This window comes from Camelina sativa, chromosome 20 (genome assembly GCF_000633955.1).
Source record: "Camelina sativa cultivar DH55 chromosome 20, Cs, whole genome shotgun sequence".
Classification (NCBI taxonomy): Eukaryota; Viridiplantae; Streptophyta; class Magnoliopsida; order Brassicales; family Brassicaceae; genus Camelina; species Camelina sativa.
The window spans coordinates 4086703-4106124 of NC_025704.1; the positions used below are offsets into that span (position 1 = coordinate 4086703).

The 19422-nt window shown below is 34.6% G+C and overlaps 6 protein-coding genes, 1 long non-coding RNA gene and 1 pseudogene across 12 annotated transcripts in view; 7 read left to right on the plus strand and 1 right to left on the minus strand.

Annotated features, from left to right (window-relative positions):
• Positions 1-1774, plus strand: part of LOC104769190 (cytochrome P450 78A7-like) — a 9075-nt gene extending 7301 nt beyond the window's left edge. The window contains exons 2-3 of the mRNA XM_010493342.2: positions 19-818; positions 954-1774. Coding sequence (XP_010491644.1) covers positions 19-818; positions 954-1568 — 1415 coding nt within the window. The 3' untranslated portion in view covers positions 1569-1774. The remainder of the gene's footprint in view (positions 1-18; positions 819-953) is intronic.
• On the plus strand, positions 4820-5965 carry LOC104769191. The gene is made up of 2 exons (XR_764327.1): positions 4820-5041; positions 5564-5965. It is a non-coding gene; the product is annotated as an uncharacterized LOC104769191 (long non-coding RNA).
• LOC104769192 (elicitor peptide 4) lies at positions 7301-8755 on the plus strand. The gene is made up of 2 exons (XM_010493343.2): positions 7301-7518; positions 8431-8755. The coding sequence occupies exons 1-2, from the start codon at positions 7393-7395 to the stop codon at positions 8560-8562; spliced, it is 258 nt and encodes an 85-aa protein (XP_010491645.1). The 5' UTR covers positions 7301-7392; the 3' UTR covers positions 8563-8755.
• LOC104769193 (elicitor peptide 5-like) lies at positions 9162-10002 on the plus strand. The gene is made up of 2 exons (XM_019241642.1): positions 9162-9660; positions 9759-10002. Exons 1-2 carry the CDS (start codon positions 9520-9522, stop codon positions 9882-9884), a joined length of 267 nt encoding a protein of 88 aa, XP_019097187.1. The 5' UTR covers positions 9162-9519; the 3' UTR covers positions 9885-10002.
• LOC104769194 lies at positions 9941-14390 on the minus strand. Of its 4 annotated transcripts, none has more exons than XM_019241641.1 (5): positions 14052-14390; positions 13893-13943; positions 13652-13785; positions 13478-13566; positions 9941-10252 (listed from the first exon to the last, which is right to left on the minus strand). In XM_019241641.1, exons 1-5 carry the CDS (start codon positions 14367-14369, stop codon positions 10200-10202), a joined length of 645 nt encoding a protein of 214 aa, XP_019097186.1. In that variant the 5' UTR covers positions 14370-14390; the 3' UTR covers positions 9941-10199. The 4 variants fall into 4 exon arrangements, with proteins under 4 accessions (XP_019097186.1, XP_010491648.1, XP_010491647.1 ...); XM_010493346.2 differs by lacking the exon at positions 9941-10252 and adding an exon at positions 13028-13381; XM_010493345.2 differs by lacking the exon at positions 9941-10252 and adding an exon at positions 13028-13392.
• LOC104769195 lies at positions 12240-13121 on the plus strand (annotated as a pseudogene).
• On the plus strand, positions 15530-17312 carry LOC104769196 (polynucleotide 5'-hydroxyl-kinase NOL9-like). Of its 3 annotated transcripts, XR_002036948.1 has the most exons (5): positions 15530-16062; positions 16137-16316; positions 16576-16634; positions 16727-16781; positions 16872-17312. XR_002036948.1 is itself a non-coding variant. In XM_010493347.2 (3 exons), the coding sequence occupies exons 1-3, from the start codon at positions 15609-15611 to the stop codon at positions 16270-16272; spliced, it is 255 nt and encodes an 84-aa protein (XP_010491649.1). In that variant the 5' UTR covers positions 15530-15608; the 3' UTR covers positions 16273-16525. The 3 variants fall into 3 exon arrangements, 1 of the variants encoding a protein (XP_010491649.1); XR_002036949.1 differs by lacking the exons at positions 16576-16634; positions 16727-16781 and having other exon boundaries at positions 16872-17096; XM_010493347.2 differs by lacking the exons at positions 16576-16634; positions 16727-16781; positions 16872-17312 and having other exon boundaries at positions 15530-15636; positions 15972-16062; positions 16137-16525.
• LOC104769197 lies at positions 17614-19020 on the plus strand. Its single transcript, XM_010493348.1, has 2 exons — positions 17614-18484; positions 18640-19020. Exons 1-2 carry the CDS (start codon positions 17763-17765, stop codon positions 18971-18973), a joined length of 1056 nt encoding a protein of 351 aa, XP_010491650.1. The 5' UTR covers positions 17614-17762; the 3' UTR covers positions 18974-19020.

A 19422-nucleotide genomic window follows, 5' to 3' on the forward strand; every position in this document is an offset into this window, starting at 1 on the left:
ACGGCCGTAACCGGTTGGGTCGTGTCGCGATCCCGGGTCCTCGGGGCATACCAGTATTCGGCAGTCTTTTCACTCTCAGCCACGGCTTGGCTCATCGGACGTTAGCCGCCATGGCTTGGAACCGAGCCAACACTGAGATTATGGCTTTCAGCCTCGGTTCGACGCCGGTTATCGTGGCTTCTGAGCCGAATACGGCTCGCGAGATCCTGATGTCGCCTTACTTTGCGGACCGGCCGATTAAGCAGTCGGCTAAGAGCCTAATGTTCAGCCGAGCCATAGGTTTTGCACCAAACGGGGCTTACTGGCGGACGTTAAGAAGGATCGCATCGACTCACCTATTCGCTCCTCGGCGTATCTTAGCACACGAAGCTGGGCGCCAGCTAGACTGCGCTGAAATGGTGAAAGCTGTGTCAGCGGAGCAAAACGGCGCTGGATCAGTCGTTTTAAGGAAACACTTGCAACTAGCGTCCTTGAACAACATCATGGGGAGTGTTTTTGGGAGAAGATACGACCCCCTGGCTCAGAAAGATGATCTTGATGAGCTTACATCAATGGTTAGAGAAGGGTTCGAGCTCTTGGGTGCATTTAATTGGTCCGATCATCTTCCATGGCTCGGTTATTTCTACGACTCTATTCGTTTAAACCAACGTTGCTCAGATCTTGTTCCTCGAATCAGAACCCTCGTTAAGAGTATCATTGACGAACACCGAGTCAGTACCTTGGAGAAGAAAAAAGACATTGGAGATTTTGTTGATGTCTTGTTGTCTTTAGACGGCGATGAGAAGCTCCAAGAAGATGACATGATCGCCGTTTTATGGGTAAGTTCGTATGAAATTGAAATAATAGTCACACTAAATTTAACGGTATATATGTAACGGTCTAGTTGTAATGTTTTTTTTGCATTTATTGGTGCTTATTTTTAATTTTCCTTTTTTTTTTAATGTAATTTCTAGGAGATGATCTTTCGAGGAACAGATACAACAGCGTTATTAACAGAGTGGATCATGGCTGAGCTTGTACTAAACCCTAACATTCAAACCAAGTTGAGGGACGAGATCGTAACGGCTGTGAGCGATAGCGCCGACGGCGACGTTGCAGATGCTGTCCTAGCAAAACTCCCATACCTGAACGCAGTAGTGAAGGAAACTCTAAGGTTGCATCCTCCTGGACCTCTGCTTTCGTGGGCTCGTCTTTCAACGTCAGACGTCCAGCTCAGCAACGGCATGGTGATTCCGAAGGGAACTACTGCAATGGTCAACATGTGGGCCATTACTCACGACCAGGCGGTATGGTCCGACCCGCTAAAGTTCGACCCAGAGAGGTTCACCGGGATTGCTGACGTGGATATTCGTGGTGGGGACTTAAGGCTTGCGCCGTTCGGAGCCGGTAGGAGGGTGTGTCCGGGGAAGAACATGGGGTTAGCTACTGTGACTCGGTGGGTGGCTGAGTTGGTGCGCCGGTTCGAGTGGGGTCAGGACCAGACCGAGCCAGTTGATCTTGGTGAGGTCTTGAAGCTTTCTTGTGAGATGGAGCATCCGTTACGTGCCGTTGTAGCGGAAATATTTTAAGTTATAAAAAAACAAACAAAAAAGTTCTTTAGGGTTTTGACTTTTGTCAATGTTTTTCCTTTTCCGTTTTTGTTTTTGTTTTTGTCGAGAGGTATGGATTGCAGATTGCTTGCCGTTTTTTTGTATTCGATCGAGAGTTGAAAAAGAAAAAAAAAATATTAGTAGTTATTTAATATCAATGTACCATTATCTTTAGTGGGTCGAAATGAATTGAGTAAAACTAATGGCTAAGACGATATCAATATTGGTCTTTTGAACTGCTATGACTTTATACTACCCGCACGTACCTATTTACGTATTTTCTAAAAATATCGAAATATTTGCACTTGTTTTCTTGCGAAAATGAGATATTTTGGAATCAATATAGAAACAAACCGGATGGGACGTGGACAAAACACTGAGAGGGTTGTGCTATAATTATGATGAATTGGACGATCTAAATCAATTTGGTGCGTCTACTCGGTGATTTCTATCCAAAGATATGTTGTCATTTTGTAATAATGGAGGAGAAAGAGGCAATACAAATGATATCATGTGGTCATTAATGTATATAAATTATATATTTATGAAACTAGCTTGTATTGTCATAGTCATTAAGTCTACAACAATTTTTCTTCCGTCGTTAACTCGTTATGGCTAAGTTAATTATGCATGTTCAACCTTTATTTCCAACTTAAAAACATAAATACCAAATAAAAGCGGTGGAGAACAAGGTGACAAACCTACAAATTGACTAAAAGAATCCGACTCAAACTTTTAACTAACAACTCGATCGGTAACGAACGAGGAATAAAATTAGAGTTAAAGATAAAAAGAGTGTGAAGCTGCCTTAAAGAGCAGAAAAAACACACGCCCATTTGATAAAAATAATGAATAATAGATCTATATTTTGTAATTGATTAGAGAGAAACCATTGAACACATCACATAGAACAAGAGCAATAGCAATGGAATCACGTTTCTGATGGATCAGGGATGGCGCCACACACACACACGTATTTTTTGGTGTGTTTGATCTGTCGGTGGAAAATAATTTGGAAGTGAAAATCAATGAACTAATATAACTTTTTCATGCTAAGACAAAATCTGTTAACTTTGCTGGACAAAAATAAATAGGCCCGTAGTAAGCTATGATGGTGGTGAAGGATTCCAGAGACGGTGACGTTGCCGTTTATTTCTCTAATGAATAGATATCTACATGACATAATATTTTGGTATTAGATTTTGTTGTCGAGTAGATTTATCAATCAAAACATAGACTACTATTATAATATCACAAAGTTTTTAAAATAGTTATGACAACAACATCCGCAAATTAACTCTAGGATTTACTTACAAAAGCAAATTAAAAGGTTACGAGACTAACGAAAAAGAGTAATTTCGATTAATCCATTTTGAGGTCTAGACTATTCACCCCACGAAAAAAATCATAGTGAACATACATGGCCAGATATATTAATGTTACAAGTACTATTGGGTTAAAGTTACAAGTATATGACAGGAAAAAGGAAAAAATGAAAATAAAAAGCAGAGAAGTAAATTATGGAGGTAGAGGAGAAGTCATAGGTTTCGTCGCTGATCTACTCTTGTATTCCTAAAATTAAAGACACCGAAACCTGTGCATGGAGTCGTATCTCTGAAACTCGGCTCGTGTCTTTGTCTCTTCACTATTCAATTTTCAGACACTGACTTCTCACTGCTTCAAAGTTAGTGGCTGGGGGCAGCCGACAATTCTTCAGGTGACATTGACCCATACCACCCCCTCCTATTTATTATCCTTTTTCCTATTTAATGTTTACACTTTCGTAGTTATATATTTAAAATATGTAAACTTAACAACAAGTTGATATGGTCCGAAAGGGCGTGGGTTCAAATCCCACTGTCAACATTTCCTTTTCCGATTTTTTGGGTTTAACGATAAGTTCGGCCCCATTTCAATTTTCGAAGCCGTATGTCATCGGCCCAAATAAATTAGGCCCAATAATCTATTAAACTAACTAATTACTACTATTTTAGTCTATTATTAATTACTGTTACTATATATTACGGACTTGTCGGTTTGGCTCATGTTCTCTCGGACTTGAGAGTTTGGATGGTTCGTATGCAAACCACCCGGAGGTTTGGTTGTACGCGTTTTTTAGGCATTCATTTGACCAACATGTGTTCTCTCTCTATTTGTTTTTGCATTAAGATTTGTTTTCGCCAAATATTTTATTTATAGTGCGTTAATGAATTTTGTCCACCTTTTGAAAAGGTTTGTCCCAAAAGATTAATTATAGTAAAGGTCACCATCCCACGTGTTTCGCTTGTGCTAAATTCATTTTTTTTTTCATCAACCTATATATGTATATGGATAAAATGAAGACTCTAGAAAGTCACCAATAATGCATTGGAAAGTTTTGGAAATTTGACAAGAGTGAAGAATACATTGAAAAGCTTTATGAAAGTATTTTAAATTCTGTCTAATTGCTACTGTAGTTATTTAATTTCATATTCGTGATATATCAATCTTATACATCGTTGTCAAACCATTGTAGACTTGTAGTACGTTTACAACTGCAACTCAAATCATTTCAACCAACCGAACTCTAATTATGTAACTGCAGCTATTAACAATATCTGGTTTTATTTCATTGACTTAAAACTTAAATTATAAACATATACAAGATGTTCTTTTTTTGAACGACCATAATAATTTACTCGGCGTATATATACAACCTATTATTCCCCTTAGCAAAGCATATCTGTCGTATCTTATTGTTATATGTTACACTATAAACATATCATCCCTAATTATTGTCTTAAATAGTCAAATTATGCATTTGTAACATGTGTGTCAATATACATTCATACACGCATGTGTTTGCCTTTCTACATGCTCTTTTTAATCATCCGTCCCTGTACGTATTGATGACTCATGAGAAAACTGAAAAATAGTTTGATGATAAAACCATAGACTTTTTATCGAATTATGATAATTTAATGTTATTATATTTCTTTTTTTTAATCAGTATTATGGATTGTTCTCACGTATCAAGTTTGGATTTGGTTTATGTATGATGATGATCCTGACAGACGAGTATAAGGTCAATTTCAATACTTTTCTTCCACAAGTACATAAACAAATCACAAACGGGAACCATGCAAAATAAGAATAGATGCGACCGATGAGCTGTTACAATCAGAGTAATATATTGAACTACCATGTATTATAACAATGTAGCGTAGTTAATTGCTGTAAGTTGACTAAGAACAAATGATGAGTGACTTTTGAACTCTATTAAATGACCCAATTTGTCTCTTGTAATTTGGAAAACAAAAGAAGAAGAAGAAGAGATGGAGGGAGAGGGAAGAAGAGAAAATGGAGATTGCTCTTATCTCTGCATCCCTTTTAGTTTCATCCACGATATCTTCCGATCGCTTCTCGTCAGGTTTCACATTCTAGGAACTACTCCTGACAGTGATAACTTTCCGGTGAGTAATTTACTACTATCTATATGAGTTTATCACTCTGTGTAATTCTTAGCTAAAATATACGAAAAGTTTCGGATCACTTCTATCGAAAGCAACTGTAATTATATAAAAAAATACCAGTTAAGTCATTGTATTTATTATACTTGAATATGTCTCATCTTCTGTTTAACATGAAATTCATATATCCTCCTATAGCATGTTCAAATAATGATTAAAATCCGGCCGAGTTAGAAAGCATAAAATGACAGTTCGGAGTTTCTCATGATTTTAATCATAAACTTTATCTTTCCTTATTTACAACTATACATGCTTGTGAAATTTTGAACAATTCTTAGCCTAATGATATGTTCTTCTCTTCATATATAATTAATATTCAGATGGATATATACTAGGATACTATAATATATGCATGGTATTTGGTACATGTGAAAAGAATATGGTACCGTAAATGGTTTCTTGAGCTTATTCACATCTTTCTAATGGCTAATTGTGTAAATATATATAATAATAATGGTCGTGAAGATATCACAAGAAGAAGAGGAAGAGACAGAGGTTTTGAGTGTGACTTCGAGGGGTAAGCAGCAAACGAGTACCGGGAGGCGTGGAGGTACCAACTAGTCGCATTCCTAGTTTCTTCTTCTTCCACGTACGTGTCTTCATTTCAACAAAAGTCAACTTCAACTTCAAGTTGTTAATATATATGTTCAGACTTCGGAGAAAGTCCTTTTAATTTACTTTACATTCTCTTCTAATGCGTAATGTATATTGTTATAAATATGTATTTTCTTTTGCGTGAACCATGTGATCCTTGACTGTGTACAATTCTGTTTGTAAAATATGAAAAGATGAACCAAAATTCTATGATATATGAATGTTGTAATAATAAAATATTTTCATGTGTTAATATTTCTACGAATTAAAATATGCAACTTCTTTTAATATATTATTAGATTAGATTAGGACTCGTGCTAGAGCACGGGTTGAAATTTATTTTATTTTTATTGCACTTTTTATATAAAATATAATTTATATGATTGTTTAAAAAAAAATTGGACAATATGTGGTTGTCTGTAACTGTACCCGTGCATCTACACGGTTAAAACTCGTGATTAAAATCAACCCGTGTTCTAGTATCTTGGTGACTGAAAATTTATATCTCAATGATTTTTCAATTCTCTTTTGTGAGAACTTTCTTAAATTTCGTAACATCCTCCTTTTTCATTTCTACTTGGATTTTGTTATTCTATAAAAAGAAGTATAATCAGAAATTACTTTTAATCCGCGGAAGAGTGGTTAAGTTTTGAGATTTTGTTACCTATATATGGTTAACTAAATATTCTTTGGAGATTTAATGATCCTTTTTAAGAGAATCTTAAATTAAGATTTAATTAATATTTACAATCTATATAACTTATAACTTATCAAATATCAAATAATTAATTTTATAACTCATATTATATAGTTTACAAAAAAAAGTGGTGCACTTCCATTTTATTATATAGGAGATATGCAACGTAGTATGATTAAGAAACGGTGTGAATTGACGACGACCAATTTCCAAGTATTGTTGTTGCTGATAACGGACTTTTATAGCTTGAGTCAAAGTATCTATTTTTGTAGGTTAAATACACACATTCGTTTTGGAATCATATGTCGTAATTTGTTGAAACAGATGGAGTATAATACTATAAGTATATTAAATTTTTAGAGAATATATAATAGGAACATATATTGTATATCATCCAATAAATTTATTTCTTAATTTCAACTATATTTTCGATAATTCTCCAAACAATATATATTATTTACACTAAAAGAAATCAAGATTGAGAAAAGTTACATTTAAATATTTATTCTTATAATTTAGTATAGACATATGGTTACAAAGTTTGGTAAATCTTCTCACATCCATTTCCATCATATATTGATCTAATCGATCATAGATTAGTCCGAATAATAACATATGTTCAACAAGTGCAAATAAGTACAGTATTGCTCAAATAATAACAAAAATACAAAGATAATGACCTTTATTAATGTAAGTAGAGCACATGACTTGAGTATATATAAACATCGGAAAACAGAAATAGATAAATTTTGCAGGAATAAAACAAAAATTAATAATACTCTATTTATAGGAACATGCACTAATACGAAAAGACGCGCCAAGAGAGCTGTTGCTATTGGACTAAGTTAGGTAGATAGGTTCGTATAACCATCTTATAATATTGTAATTTATAGTGTAACGACGGATATGAGCTAATATATATTTTAAACTCAAGTCACTTACTCTCTCAGTTATTAGCTACCTATTTCTCATCACGAAGCAGAATTAAAAAGAAGAGAAGAAGATGGAGAGAGAAGGAGGAGGAGTTTCTTATTATCTTTGGATCCCTTTTACGTTCATTCACCAAACTTTCCGATCTCTCTTACTCAAGCTTTTTGGTCTGCCATCTCCTTATGATCGTCGTTTGCCGGTAAGTAATTAATTTCTGTAAGAACATGAAACGACCATTATATTAAATTAATGTTTCATATCTTTTGTGAGCATTCATGCGATTAGATCTCGTCGTCTTTGAACATAAGATTCCTAGTACAACATATTGCCTCAAAAGCTACGATTTTTTTTTCTTTTTCTTCAACATATATATATTATGAGTTTTTTTTTTATAGTCAGTTAGTTTTTCCTTTTTAGAAGCAATATTGGGATGAACTTTAGTTTAGATTGTGGCTAGCTAGTGTGTACTATTAATGAAAATTGGTTGCAAAGATTTTGAATGCGACTTTTCTTGTTGGTTTGTTGTGGTTGTATTAGATTTTGTAGGTTTCCCAGTTCAAATCTATTAGTAATGGATTTTATAATGGAAACCACATATATCAAGTTTGATGGATTTCATAATAAATGTCAACTATAAGTTGATCTGTAATGCTCTTTGTATATTTTACTCTATACCATGTTTTTAATATGGAGTTTCTAGTTAAAATATTATGATATAGTAAATTAAAATAATTTTCTTGGCTTAGCAAAACAACAAAAAGCTTCAACTGTTAGTGATATTTACTATAGTTTCTGAAGGATTTTATGAAAGTTAACGTGATTGATGAAACTGTTAGCAAATCATTCACTAGTGACCCCAAAGTTATATAATTAGACCTTAAATAAGTATTATAAAACTGTAGAGAACTACATGAGGTTTTAGGTGGACAATATAATGAAAAACAAATCTAAAATATAAATTTTAATTATTTGATGTCGACACCTCATAAAGAATAGATTATCTTCAATTCTTGTGCTGACACATCACTCCCATTAACTTCTATTTTTCTTGTATCTGCTTTTGTTTTATACTATATCATAAAGAATGACAAATCTTTTTGAAAATATAAAGGAGGAGAATGAAGTTGAAGTTGAAGTTGAAGTTGAGGTTGTGGAAGTGTCGTCGAGGGCATACGCGAAACCAAAGAAAGTAGTGCAGAAGTCGAGAGAAGTTAGTTCCGGCAAGCCTGGACGTAAAAACTAAAAAAGTGTCAATTACAAGAACAAGCCTTTCTAGTTTGTTTTTTTAATTACTTCGTTATTAAATTTGATGGAGGCATTCTTCTTTGTCTTTACAGTTAGTAATGTGTTGTATAATTTAATACTTGTGTTATATCATTCCAGAAGATTGTACTAGTCCTTTATTTTTCGTAAGACAAACAGATTTTAAAAAATCATATCGTCTTTTCAAGAAAAGCCAAATACATGAACCTGTTATATAACGATCAATTCGATCTCATACCTCGAAAATGTATAACCAAATACCTTATCACAAAAACAAAAAAAGATAGATAAAGCAAATCAAATAATTTAATTTGGTTAAAATAAGAATACTATTTGCATGTATAGTGTGCAGTCATGTGGTGGTGTCTGGCTCTCCGTATATCTTAAGACAGATAGTGATGAGGTGGGACTGGCAGTAATATTAATAGTATAGTATCTCTCGTCTCTCGACCACCTAATACTGTTACGTAAATAAGAAGAAAATACTCTATTTATTACCTTTCGCTATATACACGTGATGTGTAACTACCCTCGAATATACTACTAATAAATCATTATCTAAAAATTTATAAAATGCTATTGAGCTTTGAATATTTACAAGGATTAAAACCAGAGATTTCTCTTACTTATTTGAAAAAAGTATTTTTATAAATCGATCTTTTGGATTTGGAGAAACTAAGTTCTTGATAACCCAATCTTTAATCGAGCTTACAGGCTCACAAACTGGAACATTGTATCGTGTACAAAAATAGATGACACTAGTTGTCAAAGTGATGGCTTTCTACTAGCATCTTTAAAAAAATAGAAAGAGACTGCCACTCTTTAATGGATCTAATTCGCCGCTTTACAATTTGCATTTAAAGGATGAGTGATCTTTTTGGTAGCAAAATCAATTTTGAGGAGAGAGTCACACACACACAGAAGACAAGAGAAGAAGATGCAGCAAGAGAAAGATAATAAAAAAGATTGTTGCAAGGTCATTCCTCAACCTGTTAAGGATTTCATCAGGTGTCTGAGATTCAGACGCTCGTCTTCTTCTTCTTCTTCAGACATGGCCAAAGCTAAACCAAGAAAAAATGTAGAACTGATCATTCTTTCTCTCTCTCTCTCTCTCTCCTCTGTAAAACTTTTTTTTTGTGTGTGTTGTTTAGCTACTATTTTTATTTGGTGGTGCAGGAGGAGAAATTAGAAGATTCATCTATCGAAACTACAACGAGGGGTATCAAGCTAATGGGTACAAGGATAAGGAAGCAACCAGTTAGCTCAGGAAAACGAGGTGGAGTTAACAACTACGACATGTAGCTAAGAGTCTTTATATGTAGAACTAAATCATCTTGTTTAATTAGTTGTTTACTCTCTAAACGAAACTTGCTTTGCTTCTCAAGGAATAATGATGTCAGTATTATAATTCCATATTCAATCAAAATAGATTTCTTAAGCTAGTAATAAGTCACAAGCTAGACTCGGATTCTGAAAAAAAACATAAGGGTAAGAGAAAAGTGGGATCTGAGCTTTGCAAAATAACTTGTGGTGGTTTTAGAGAAACGAGTGATTGTGAAGAACAATTGCCATAACGAACGTCCTTTAATGATCCCTTCCTTAAAGCTCCTAGCTTTTTTAGCCACCATTGGTTCTTTTTCCTCTGTCTTGGTTTGACGAATCACCACCTCCTACATTGAAGCTACACTGTGAGCTATAAGATCATCTCCACTAGAGCAACTCATATAAGTTGCTCATAATTAAACTAATCATAGTATAATTAATATCAAACTAATCAAAGCAACCCACTAACAACTTTAAACAAAATAACCAGAGAATCCTATCAAGGTTGATTAATCATTTGAAAACATTTCTCATCTAAGCCATTTAGAAAACAAAATTTTGTCAGCTACCTTAAACTGTGTTTACGTCCTAAAAAATTTGCACCAGTTCTTGTAGTTCTTAAAGAGATTTGGCAATAAATAATTGAGATCAATAAATTGCGTCGGTTATATAAACGTTAACGTCAATAAATTACCAACTTGAATACTTTAAAAACCCGACGGAGAATTCAGACGATAAACATAACGTCACTTACTAAACTGAAGTCAGTTTGAAAACCAACGTTATATTATTCACGTCACTCATAACCGATGCAACACTTAAAAAACCGACGTTAAATCCCTTATTTTTTGTAGTGGCGCGATCACCTATTCTCTCACTTATTAGCTAGCTATTTCTCATCACGAAGCAGAACTAAAAAGAAGAGAAGAAGATGGAGAGAGAAGGAGGAGGAGTTTCTTATTATCTTTGGATCCCTTTTACGTTCATTCACCAAACTTTCCGATCTCTCTTACTCAAGCTTTTTGGTCTGCCATCTCCTTATGATCGTCGTTTGCCGGTAAGTAATTAATTTCTGTAAGAACATGAAACGACCATTATATTAAATTAATGCTTCATATCTTTTGTGAGCATTCATGCGATTAGATGATTAGATCTCTTCGTACGTCTTTGAACATGAGATTCCTAGTACAACATTGTCAACATATTTCCTCAAAAGCTACGAGTTTTTTTCTTTTTTTTTTCTTCAAATATATTATGAGTTTTTGTATAGTAATTTTTTTTCCGCTTCAGAACGAATATTGGGATAAACTTTGATTTAGACTGTGCCTAGTGTGACCTATATATATTAAATAAAATTTGGTTGCAAAGATTTTGAATGTGACATTTCTTGTTGGTTTATTGTGGTTGTATTATATATTTTGTAGGTTTCCAGTTCAAATCTATTAGTAATGGATTTTATAATGTCAATCGACAATAAGTAGATCTGTAATGCTCTTCGTATATATACGTCAATCTATGTACCATGTTTTTAATATGGAATTTCTAGTTTAAATATTATGATATAGTTAATTAAAATAATATATCTTGGCTTTAGCAAAAACAACAAAAAGCTTAAACTGTTAGTGATATTTACTAGTATAGTTTCTGAAGAATTTATGAAAGTTAACGTGATTGGTGAAACTGTTACCAAAATCATTCACCAATGACCCCAAACTTATAAAATTATAGCTTAAATAATTATAATAAAACTGCAGAGATCTACATTTTAGGTGGACTATACAATAAATAAGAAATATAAAAATGAAAATAAAATGTAACTTTTGATTATTGGATATTGACACCTCATAAAAAAAATATTATTTACAATTTTTGTGGACACATCACTCCTTAACTTCTATTTTTTTCTGTATGTTCTTTGTTTTATATACCATAAAGAATGATAAATCTTCTTCTTAATATAAAGGAGGAGGATGAAGTTGAAGTTGAGGTTGAGGTTGAGGTTGTGGAAGTGTCGTCGAGGGCATACGCGAAACCAAAGAAAGGAGTGGAGAAGCCGCCAGAACATAGTCCAGGCAAGCCTGGACGTAAAAACTAGAAAAATGTCAATTACGAGAACAAGCCTTTCTAGTTTCTTTACTTTGATTAAGTAATAATTTTATGAAGACATTCTTCTTTTGTCTTTTCTGCTAGTAATGTAGTGTATAATTGAATACTTGTGCTGTATAATTCCTGAAGATTGCACGAGTCCTGTATTTTGCTTAAGACATAATAAGAAAAGACAAAAATACTTGATTTCAAATAATCACAACAACAAACAAACATAAAGCAAATCAAATAATCAATTTGGCTAAAGAAATAAAACTATTTGCATGTATAGTGTGCAGTCATGTGGTGGTGTCTGGCTCTCCGTATATCTTACGAAAGAGAGTGATGAGGTGTGACTGCTAGTGCTAGTATAGTATCTCTGTCGTCCAAATTAAATACTGTTATGTAAATGGATCACTGTATTGTGTCCAAAAATTGATACTAGTGGTCAAGACAGAAGTGATGGTTTCTGCTAGCATCTTTTAAAAAAGAAAGAGACTGCCACTCTTTAATGGATCTAATTCGCCGCTTTACAACTGCATTTAAAGGATGAGTGATCTTTTTGGCAGCAAAGACAATTTTGAGGAGGGAGTTACACACACACCAAGACAAGAGAAGAAGAAGATGCAGCGAGAGGAAGATAACAAAAAAGATTGTTGCAAGGTCATTCCTCAACCTGTTAAGGCTTTCTTTCATCAGGTGTCTGAGATTCAGACGCTCGTCTTCTTCTTCGTCAGACATGGCCAAAGCAAAACCAAGAAAAAATGTAAAACTAATCATTCTCTCTCTCTCTCTCTCTCCTCTCTAAAACTTTTCTTCTTCTTTTTTTGTGTGTGTGTGTTTAGCTACTGTTTTTATTTGGTGGTGCAGGAGGAGAAACTAGAAGATTCAGCTATTGAGACTTCAACCAGGGGTATCAAGCTAATGGGTAGAAGGATAAGGAAGCAACCAGTTAGCTCAGGAAAACGAGGAGGAGTTAACAACTACGACATGTAGCTAAGACTCTTCTTTATGTAGAACTGGATCATCTTGTTTAGTAGTTTAAACTCTAAACAAACTTGCTTTGCTTCTCAAGGAATAATGATGTCAGTATTATAATTCCATCTTCAATGAGAAAAGGTTCTTAAGCTAGTAATAAGACTCAAGCTTAGGCTCGGATTCTGAAAAAAGGGTAAGAGAAAAGTGGGATCTGAGTGACGATCACCTTCTAGGCGCTTCTACTGCTTAGCTCGCTTTGCAAGATAACTTGTGGTGGTTTTAGAGAAACGAGTGATAGTAAAGAACAATTGCCATAACGAACGTCCTTTAACGATCCCTTCCTTAAAGCTCCTAGCTTTTTTAGCCACCATTGGTTCTTTTTCCTCTGTCTTGGTTCGACGAATCACCACCTCCTGCATTGAAGCTACTGATGAGGTTAAAAAATGGAGTTAACAATGAAAACTCTACAGCTTGAAGAAAAAAGAGAGTCTAGAAGTTGATGGCTGAACCTGGATTCATGTTTGTTAACCGTCTAAGTCTATCTTCAGCTACACGAATAGCCCGTGTTGAGCTTTTAACACCTTGAGTAATGCCTTGGCTACACAAACATTGAAAGAGAGTTACACAAAAGGATACAACAAAAGAAAATTGGTAAATTCATGGTGTGGGATGTGGAAACAAACCCTAAATCACTGAGCTCCATAGTTAAGTCACTGATCTCCATTCCGGATAAGCGAACAGCAGCCATTGTATCTGGCAGCTCTTCTCTAGTTACATCCAAAAGCTTTTCAAGAGACTCAGCTGCTTTCTTAAAAGCCTTTTTTTTTTTTTTCAACATTCCAAAGTATATAGAACTCAAATCAACCTTCCAAATCCGATCATCAAAGGGTTCTAAAAGCAAAAAAACAAAGGTGAAGAACGAACCAGAAGAGTAGGAATCGCAGCAAAGAAGAGCCACGATGCTGAAATTGCTGTCTGCAAGTGTTAAAAGTGGTTAAAGCTGAGACCTTTACTGAGCAATTGGAATCAAAACCTAAAACCCAAGAGCTAAATTAAGTATTGGAGGATGAGGTTGAAGCTTACTACACAAGCGACGACATTAAGAAGGACGAAGTGCTTCTGTGTGAATGTCCATTGAGAGAGTTGGAGAGGAGGTTGTCCCACGGACGACGTCAATTGGGGAGAGATTGATGGAGAAGGAGAAGAAGATGCTATTGAGTTTGAACCCTTCGCCAATCGCGAGATCGGCCGGAGAGTGTCACGGCGGCGAAAGGAAAGATTTTTATCTATGAATCCGTGATTGAGAATCGGATTCCCGAAGATTACAGGTTCGGGGGATCGCAATTTCGAAGGTAAGAAGAACATAGTGGGTTGAGTGAGCTCGATTCTGGTTCGAGTCATTTGTCACTTTTGTGGTCAGTCACACCGAGCTGGAAAATGTAAAATAACGATATTTCATATTAAGTCCTCCATTTTTTATTTTTTAGTACATAAACCTATTACTTTTTTAATTGAACAAACTGGACCACTTTTACACACATCATGCACACATTTCTCATATCTCCGAAATTCATCATGCATGCACACATGTTATCTTTCACTCAAATACTATGTTTAAATCAAATGTAGCGCCTAACTTCTTCCACTGTTCCTCTAAGATTCATCATAATCGGTAGGTGATTATTTAACACCAAAATGTTACTTTAATTTCTGGAGAAGCTTAAAATCGAGCTGCTAGCGTCTTGCTCCTTTGCTTTGGTCTTCTTCATCAATCTCCTCAACTCCATAACACTACTAGTCCATATATACTCCATAACATTAGTCAAACGTTTAAATACATAATAATAAAAAATTAACTTTAGGAAATATGCATACCATACTATATGGTTGTAGGTTGCATGATTACATCTACAAGACTACAACTGGTGTGAGATATGAATATTGTACTACGCTTGGGGACTTGGGTGAGACCATTGATTGACATTAACATAAGTCATGTTTTACCACTATGATAAAATTGTTGTTATAATCCAATTATTTACCTGATTCTAAAATTTGATAATTCATCGGTTGGTTTCAGAATATAAGATATTCTAACTAAAAATCTTCAGTAAAGAGTTTTTTTTTTTTTTTTTTTTTTAAAGTCAGTCAATTATAAAAGATAATATGTAAAATACAACTAGCCAATAAAATAAAATATTTAATCAATCTTTAATTTTTATAAAAAAAAACTTAAAAACACCTTATATTTTTTTTACAACATCTTATAATATAAACCAAAACAAAAACCTCCAAAAATATACTCTATTATATTATGAAATAGAAGGAATAAATATATTTTTGAAAACTCAACCACTTAACTTTGGAAAAGATAAAATAGAAGGATGAAGAGAATGGTTGACTGAAGTTCTCATGTGAAAGGGACCGAATTATATTGTATTTTGTTAATCAGACCTCTTGGTATGGGTTTGACAATACTGGTTTTTAAAGTGGAACCAATTCTATTAATTTTGGTTTAAGTTCCCGGTTCGGTTTCGAAAGCACTTGAATTAGAACAATATTAATTTATTCTTCTCTCTTCGCCTCCCCCCTCTGGTCGAGAACTCCAAAATCGCCGGTTAAAATTTCTTTTTTCCGACGATGTCTTTCAGTTTCGTCACTCTCCTTGGTATCTTTATTTGGATCTCTTAGCTCAATAGAGAATTTACCTAGATTATTCTGGGCATCATCGTAAAATTTTAGATTCTAAAAAAATCGAGCTTGTTGTGAATTGTGATGTTTTGTTTATATATAGGTAGTGGAATCTAATTTAGATGCATCAAAGTCGTTGTTTTAGGTAGAACCACCAAGTATGATTTCTTTTTGTCTGTTCTTCTTGGTTTATTTATACCTTCATATAGCTTAAAATAAAACCTTTTAAAACAAAGTTAAAGAACTTGTTGTTGGGTAGGTTTGTTTTTACTGAATGTTCCTTTCACTAGTATAATGATTCACAATCTTTAGGAATTGGCTATGATTTATTGGTGGACGTTCTGAGATATGTTTCCCCTACCAGTTGGATTCAATCTGCTTACCAAGATAGATATAACCGATCGTAAGTCCTGTACATATCGAAAATATCTCATTCTCGATATATGTTTTATTGTTACATGTTTCCTGTTTGTACAGCGTTTTAATACATAAGGATGCTCGATTGATGACGGACATGTGTATAATCGCCTACTTCAGGCAATGCATCAAAGGAAAAGAAGGAAACACGATCAGAGAACTAACCCGTGAACTCGTTTCTCATACTCCTTATTAAGTTCCAATATCGAGTTTAACAATCAACCATCTCCATTTTCAGAGGTAAACAAAAACAAAAACAAAAACAAAAAACAATGTAAAGGGTCATATCATTGTAATCTATATAAGATTGATGCCAATTAATGGGTTTCTATCATTGTAATCTATATAAGATTGATGCTAATTATGTTTTAAGTTTCTGTGTGAGCTATAAAGCCTCTAAAACTACACGTAGCATATCTCGCTACACGTGTAACGTGTTACATGTAGGTCCTCGCATTGATGTATATGAATTTGGTTTAATTCGTTTTTTCTTACGTAGTTTTAAACCAAATCATAATTGATGGAGAGTATAAGGTTGCACTTCCAGTGGGAAAAGAGGTATATTGTTTTGAGGAATTTAGCCTTCAACATCATTGAATGATGTGTCCAATATAATTGTTTGCTTATGGTTTGCTAAATTGTGATGGCAGTGGTATCAATTAGATGCACTTTATGAATTCAATTGAGATTTAACAAATCTTGAAAGTAAGTTGTTTAGATTACATTATCTATTAGTTTATCCAACAGGGGCTGACGAAATTCTGATATTTATGTTTCTTCATGTGTGTGTGTCAGGAAGCATTGGAGGAAAGGAGGAAAGCTATATGGGAAGAAAGTCTTTGTCTTTGGCTGTACAGAACGGAAACTATTTCTCCCGCTAGTTTTGATTGTTACTCTCTTCTTATCGTTTTTTTTTGTTTACTTGTTTAAATCATCGTTGGCATTTGTGGTTCTTTCTAATTAATTTGTTGAAAAATCTATCAGGTTGTGCTGTATGCTCTCTTCTTCCTTTTGGTTAAACATTTCCTTCTTGTTCCCTGTTTATAAGTTTCTCTTTTTAACGTTACAGCTCAATTAGTCCCCTAACAAAGGTGCAAACAATATTATCCAATGTTATGGAGCAGGTGTTGTTATTAGTTCTTGTTTATTATATATGCAGATTGAATCACCCTTTCCGCTTTGAGATATAAGATAGGAATCACATTTGTTCAGAGAGAAGTAGTGGATGAAATCATTTCAATGAAGAAGATGAAAATGGTGGACTGGCTTCCTTACATTAATTCCGATTGATTCAAAAAGGGAATACATATTATTCTTGACAGAAAATAAAGAAACCCAAAAACTAAACAAATAAGGAAATAAAGAGAACTTGGTGACCACGCTTAAATAAATCTCTAACAAAAAACAGAGAAGACAAAAAAATATATACGGCCAAGGTTTTAGTGAAGCGAATCAAGAAGAAGTTTACAATACACATTATTGAATCAAGAAGAAGCTCAGCAAAATGTCTCAGTTTCTCTCCCGACTCTCCAAAAACGATTCTTCTCAGGTAAGAAGAGAGAGGGAGCTTCTTCGTTTCCTTGTCTCTCTCTCTCTCTCTCTCTCTCTCAGTTGTAATAATATATATCTACTTCTTGGTAGTGATCTGGATCTTTTCTCTCTGTGTTTGGGCAGATACAGAGGAGGATGATGGGCTATCGTTTGTTTTCAACTAATTCCCAAACCCATCTTCCACCCTATTTCATCTTCGGCAAACCTCAATCTGGAGATGGAGGTGACATCGACTATTTTGATGTTTCCAAGAGTGAGTTAAGACGTTCAAAAAAGAAGGTTCCTTGGCCCTTGCTAGAGCCAAGGGGAATTATCGGAGCATCCCGAGGCTTGGTCGCTATCGTAAAGAAGCATTGGGTGAGTCTCCAAGATCTGAACCTAAGTCCTTCACGTTTAAACCGAAGACAGCGTACTCAACTGCCTCCTTTTGTGCCTCTTCGTCACTGCCAGACCCGGATCGTCACCAACATGGCCATCTCCTCTTCTTATACTCCTATGAAGGACGACTATGTTGTGGCTGTCAAGTTCTTGGGACCTCAGCTCAGCTTCTGTAGGCCATCTCGTGACAACACCCACTGGACCAGCATCAGAATCCAAGACCCCAGTTTCTTCACTTCTCATGTCATGTTTTCAGAGAGGGATCAGATGTTCTCCTTGCTCTCTTCTGGAGGCGACCACATGGCATCTTGGGATTTCTTCAAACACAGGGACATCCCCAAGTTCAGAAAGCTGCATTTTCAAAACCTCCCAAGCAGCTTGGGAAAGACCAACAACATTGAGCTTCGTGACTCGTGTTACAGGACCGAACACTTGGTGGAGTCATCAGCAGGCGAGTCTTTCCTTGTTATTTGGTACAGGTATGGACCCCTGCTGAGACTCTTTCTCCATGCTTTTCAAAACTTGATCATTTTCTTATATATGTTAACCATACTACTTACTAGTAATTAATAACAGTGTTACTACTACATTACATTATATATATATATATATATGACCATTCCTTGCTTCTTAGGTCCGCCACTTATGGCACGGAAGAAGATATGGTGGATTTGGAAACCAAAGGTTTTAGGGTCTTCAGGGTAGACGAGGAAGGGAATGCTACTTACACTGAAGATATTGGAGATCTCTGCATTTTCCTATCCAAGTCTGAGCCTTTCTGTGTTCCTGCTAGCTCCTTCCCTGGCCTCGAGAGAAACTTCATTTATTACCTCGATGTCCATGAGTCGACCCAGGAGTTGGAGAGGGGAGGTTTCAGTCTCTGCAGAGCTGATAGCGCCAAAAACTTCTCACAGCTCCTCCACTCGTGCAAGGTCCCTTACTTTTTCCCACCTCAACCTATGCAATGAACTAACTTGTCTAAGACAGCCACTTCTATCTTGTCTTTGGTCTGAAATCTGAATATCCAATGGTAATGTATGGGACTATGGAGCGGTAGTCTTGTTCTCCTTGTAGCTGTTGAGATTTTGTTCAAGTTTTTTAGGGAGATTTTTATAAATACACCAAATCTTATAAGAAATTTAAAAACTACACTTAATATTATAGTTATTTGAGAACTACACATTTTGAAATGAAAATGGACAGAAATACTTTTATTATTAAATAATTTTAACAATTAAATAAAAACAATAAAAACTTAATTTCTATTTAAAAATAATTCAACTTTAAAAATAAACTACTTTTAAAAATTGTTAAATTCGGAACAAATTATTTAATAAATAAAAATTATAACGAAAATGTATTTATTGTTTTTAAATAATAATCACATCAATCAATTTTTGATCTTAAAATTTTGAAT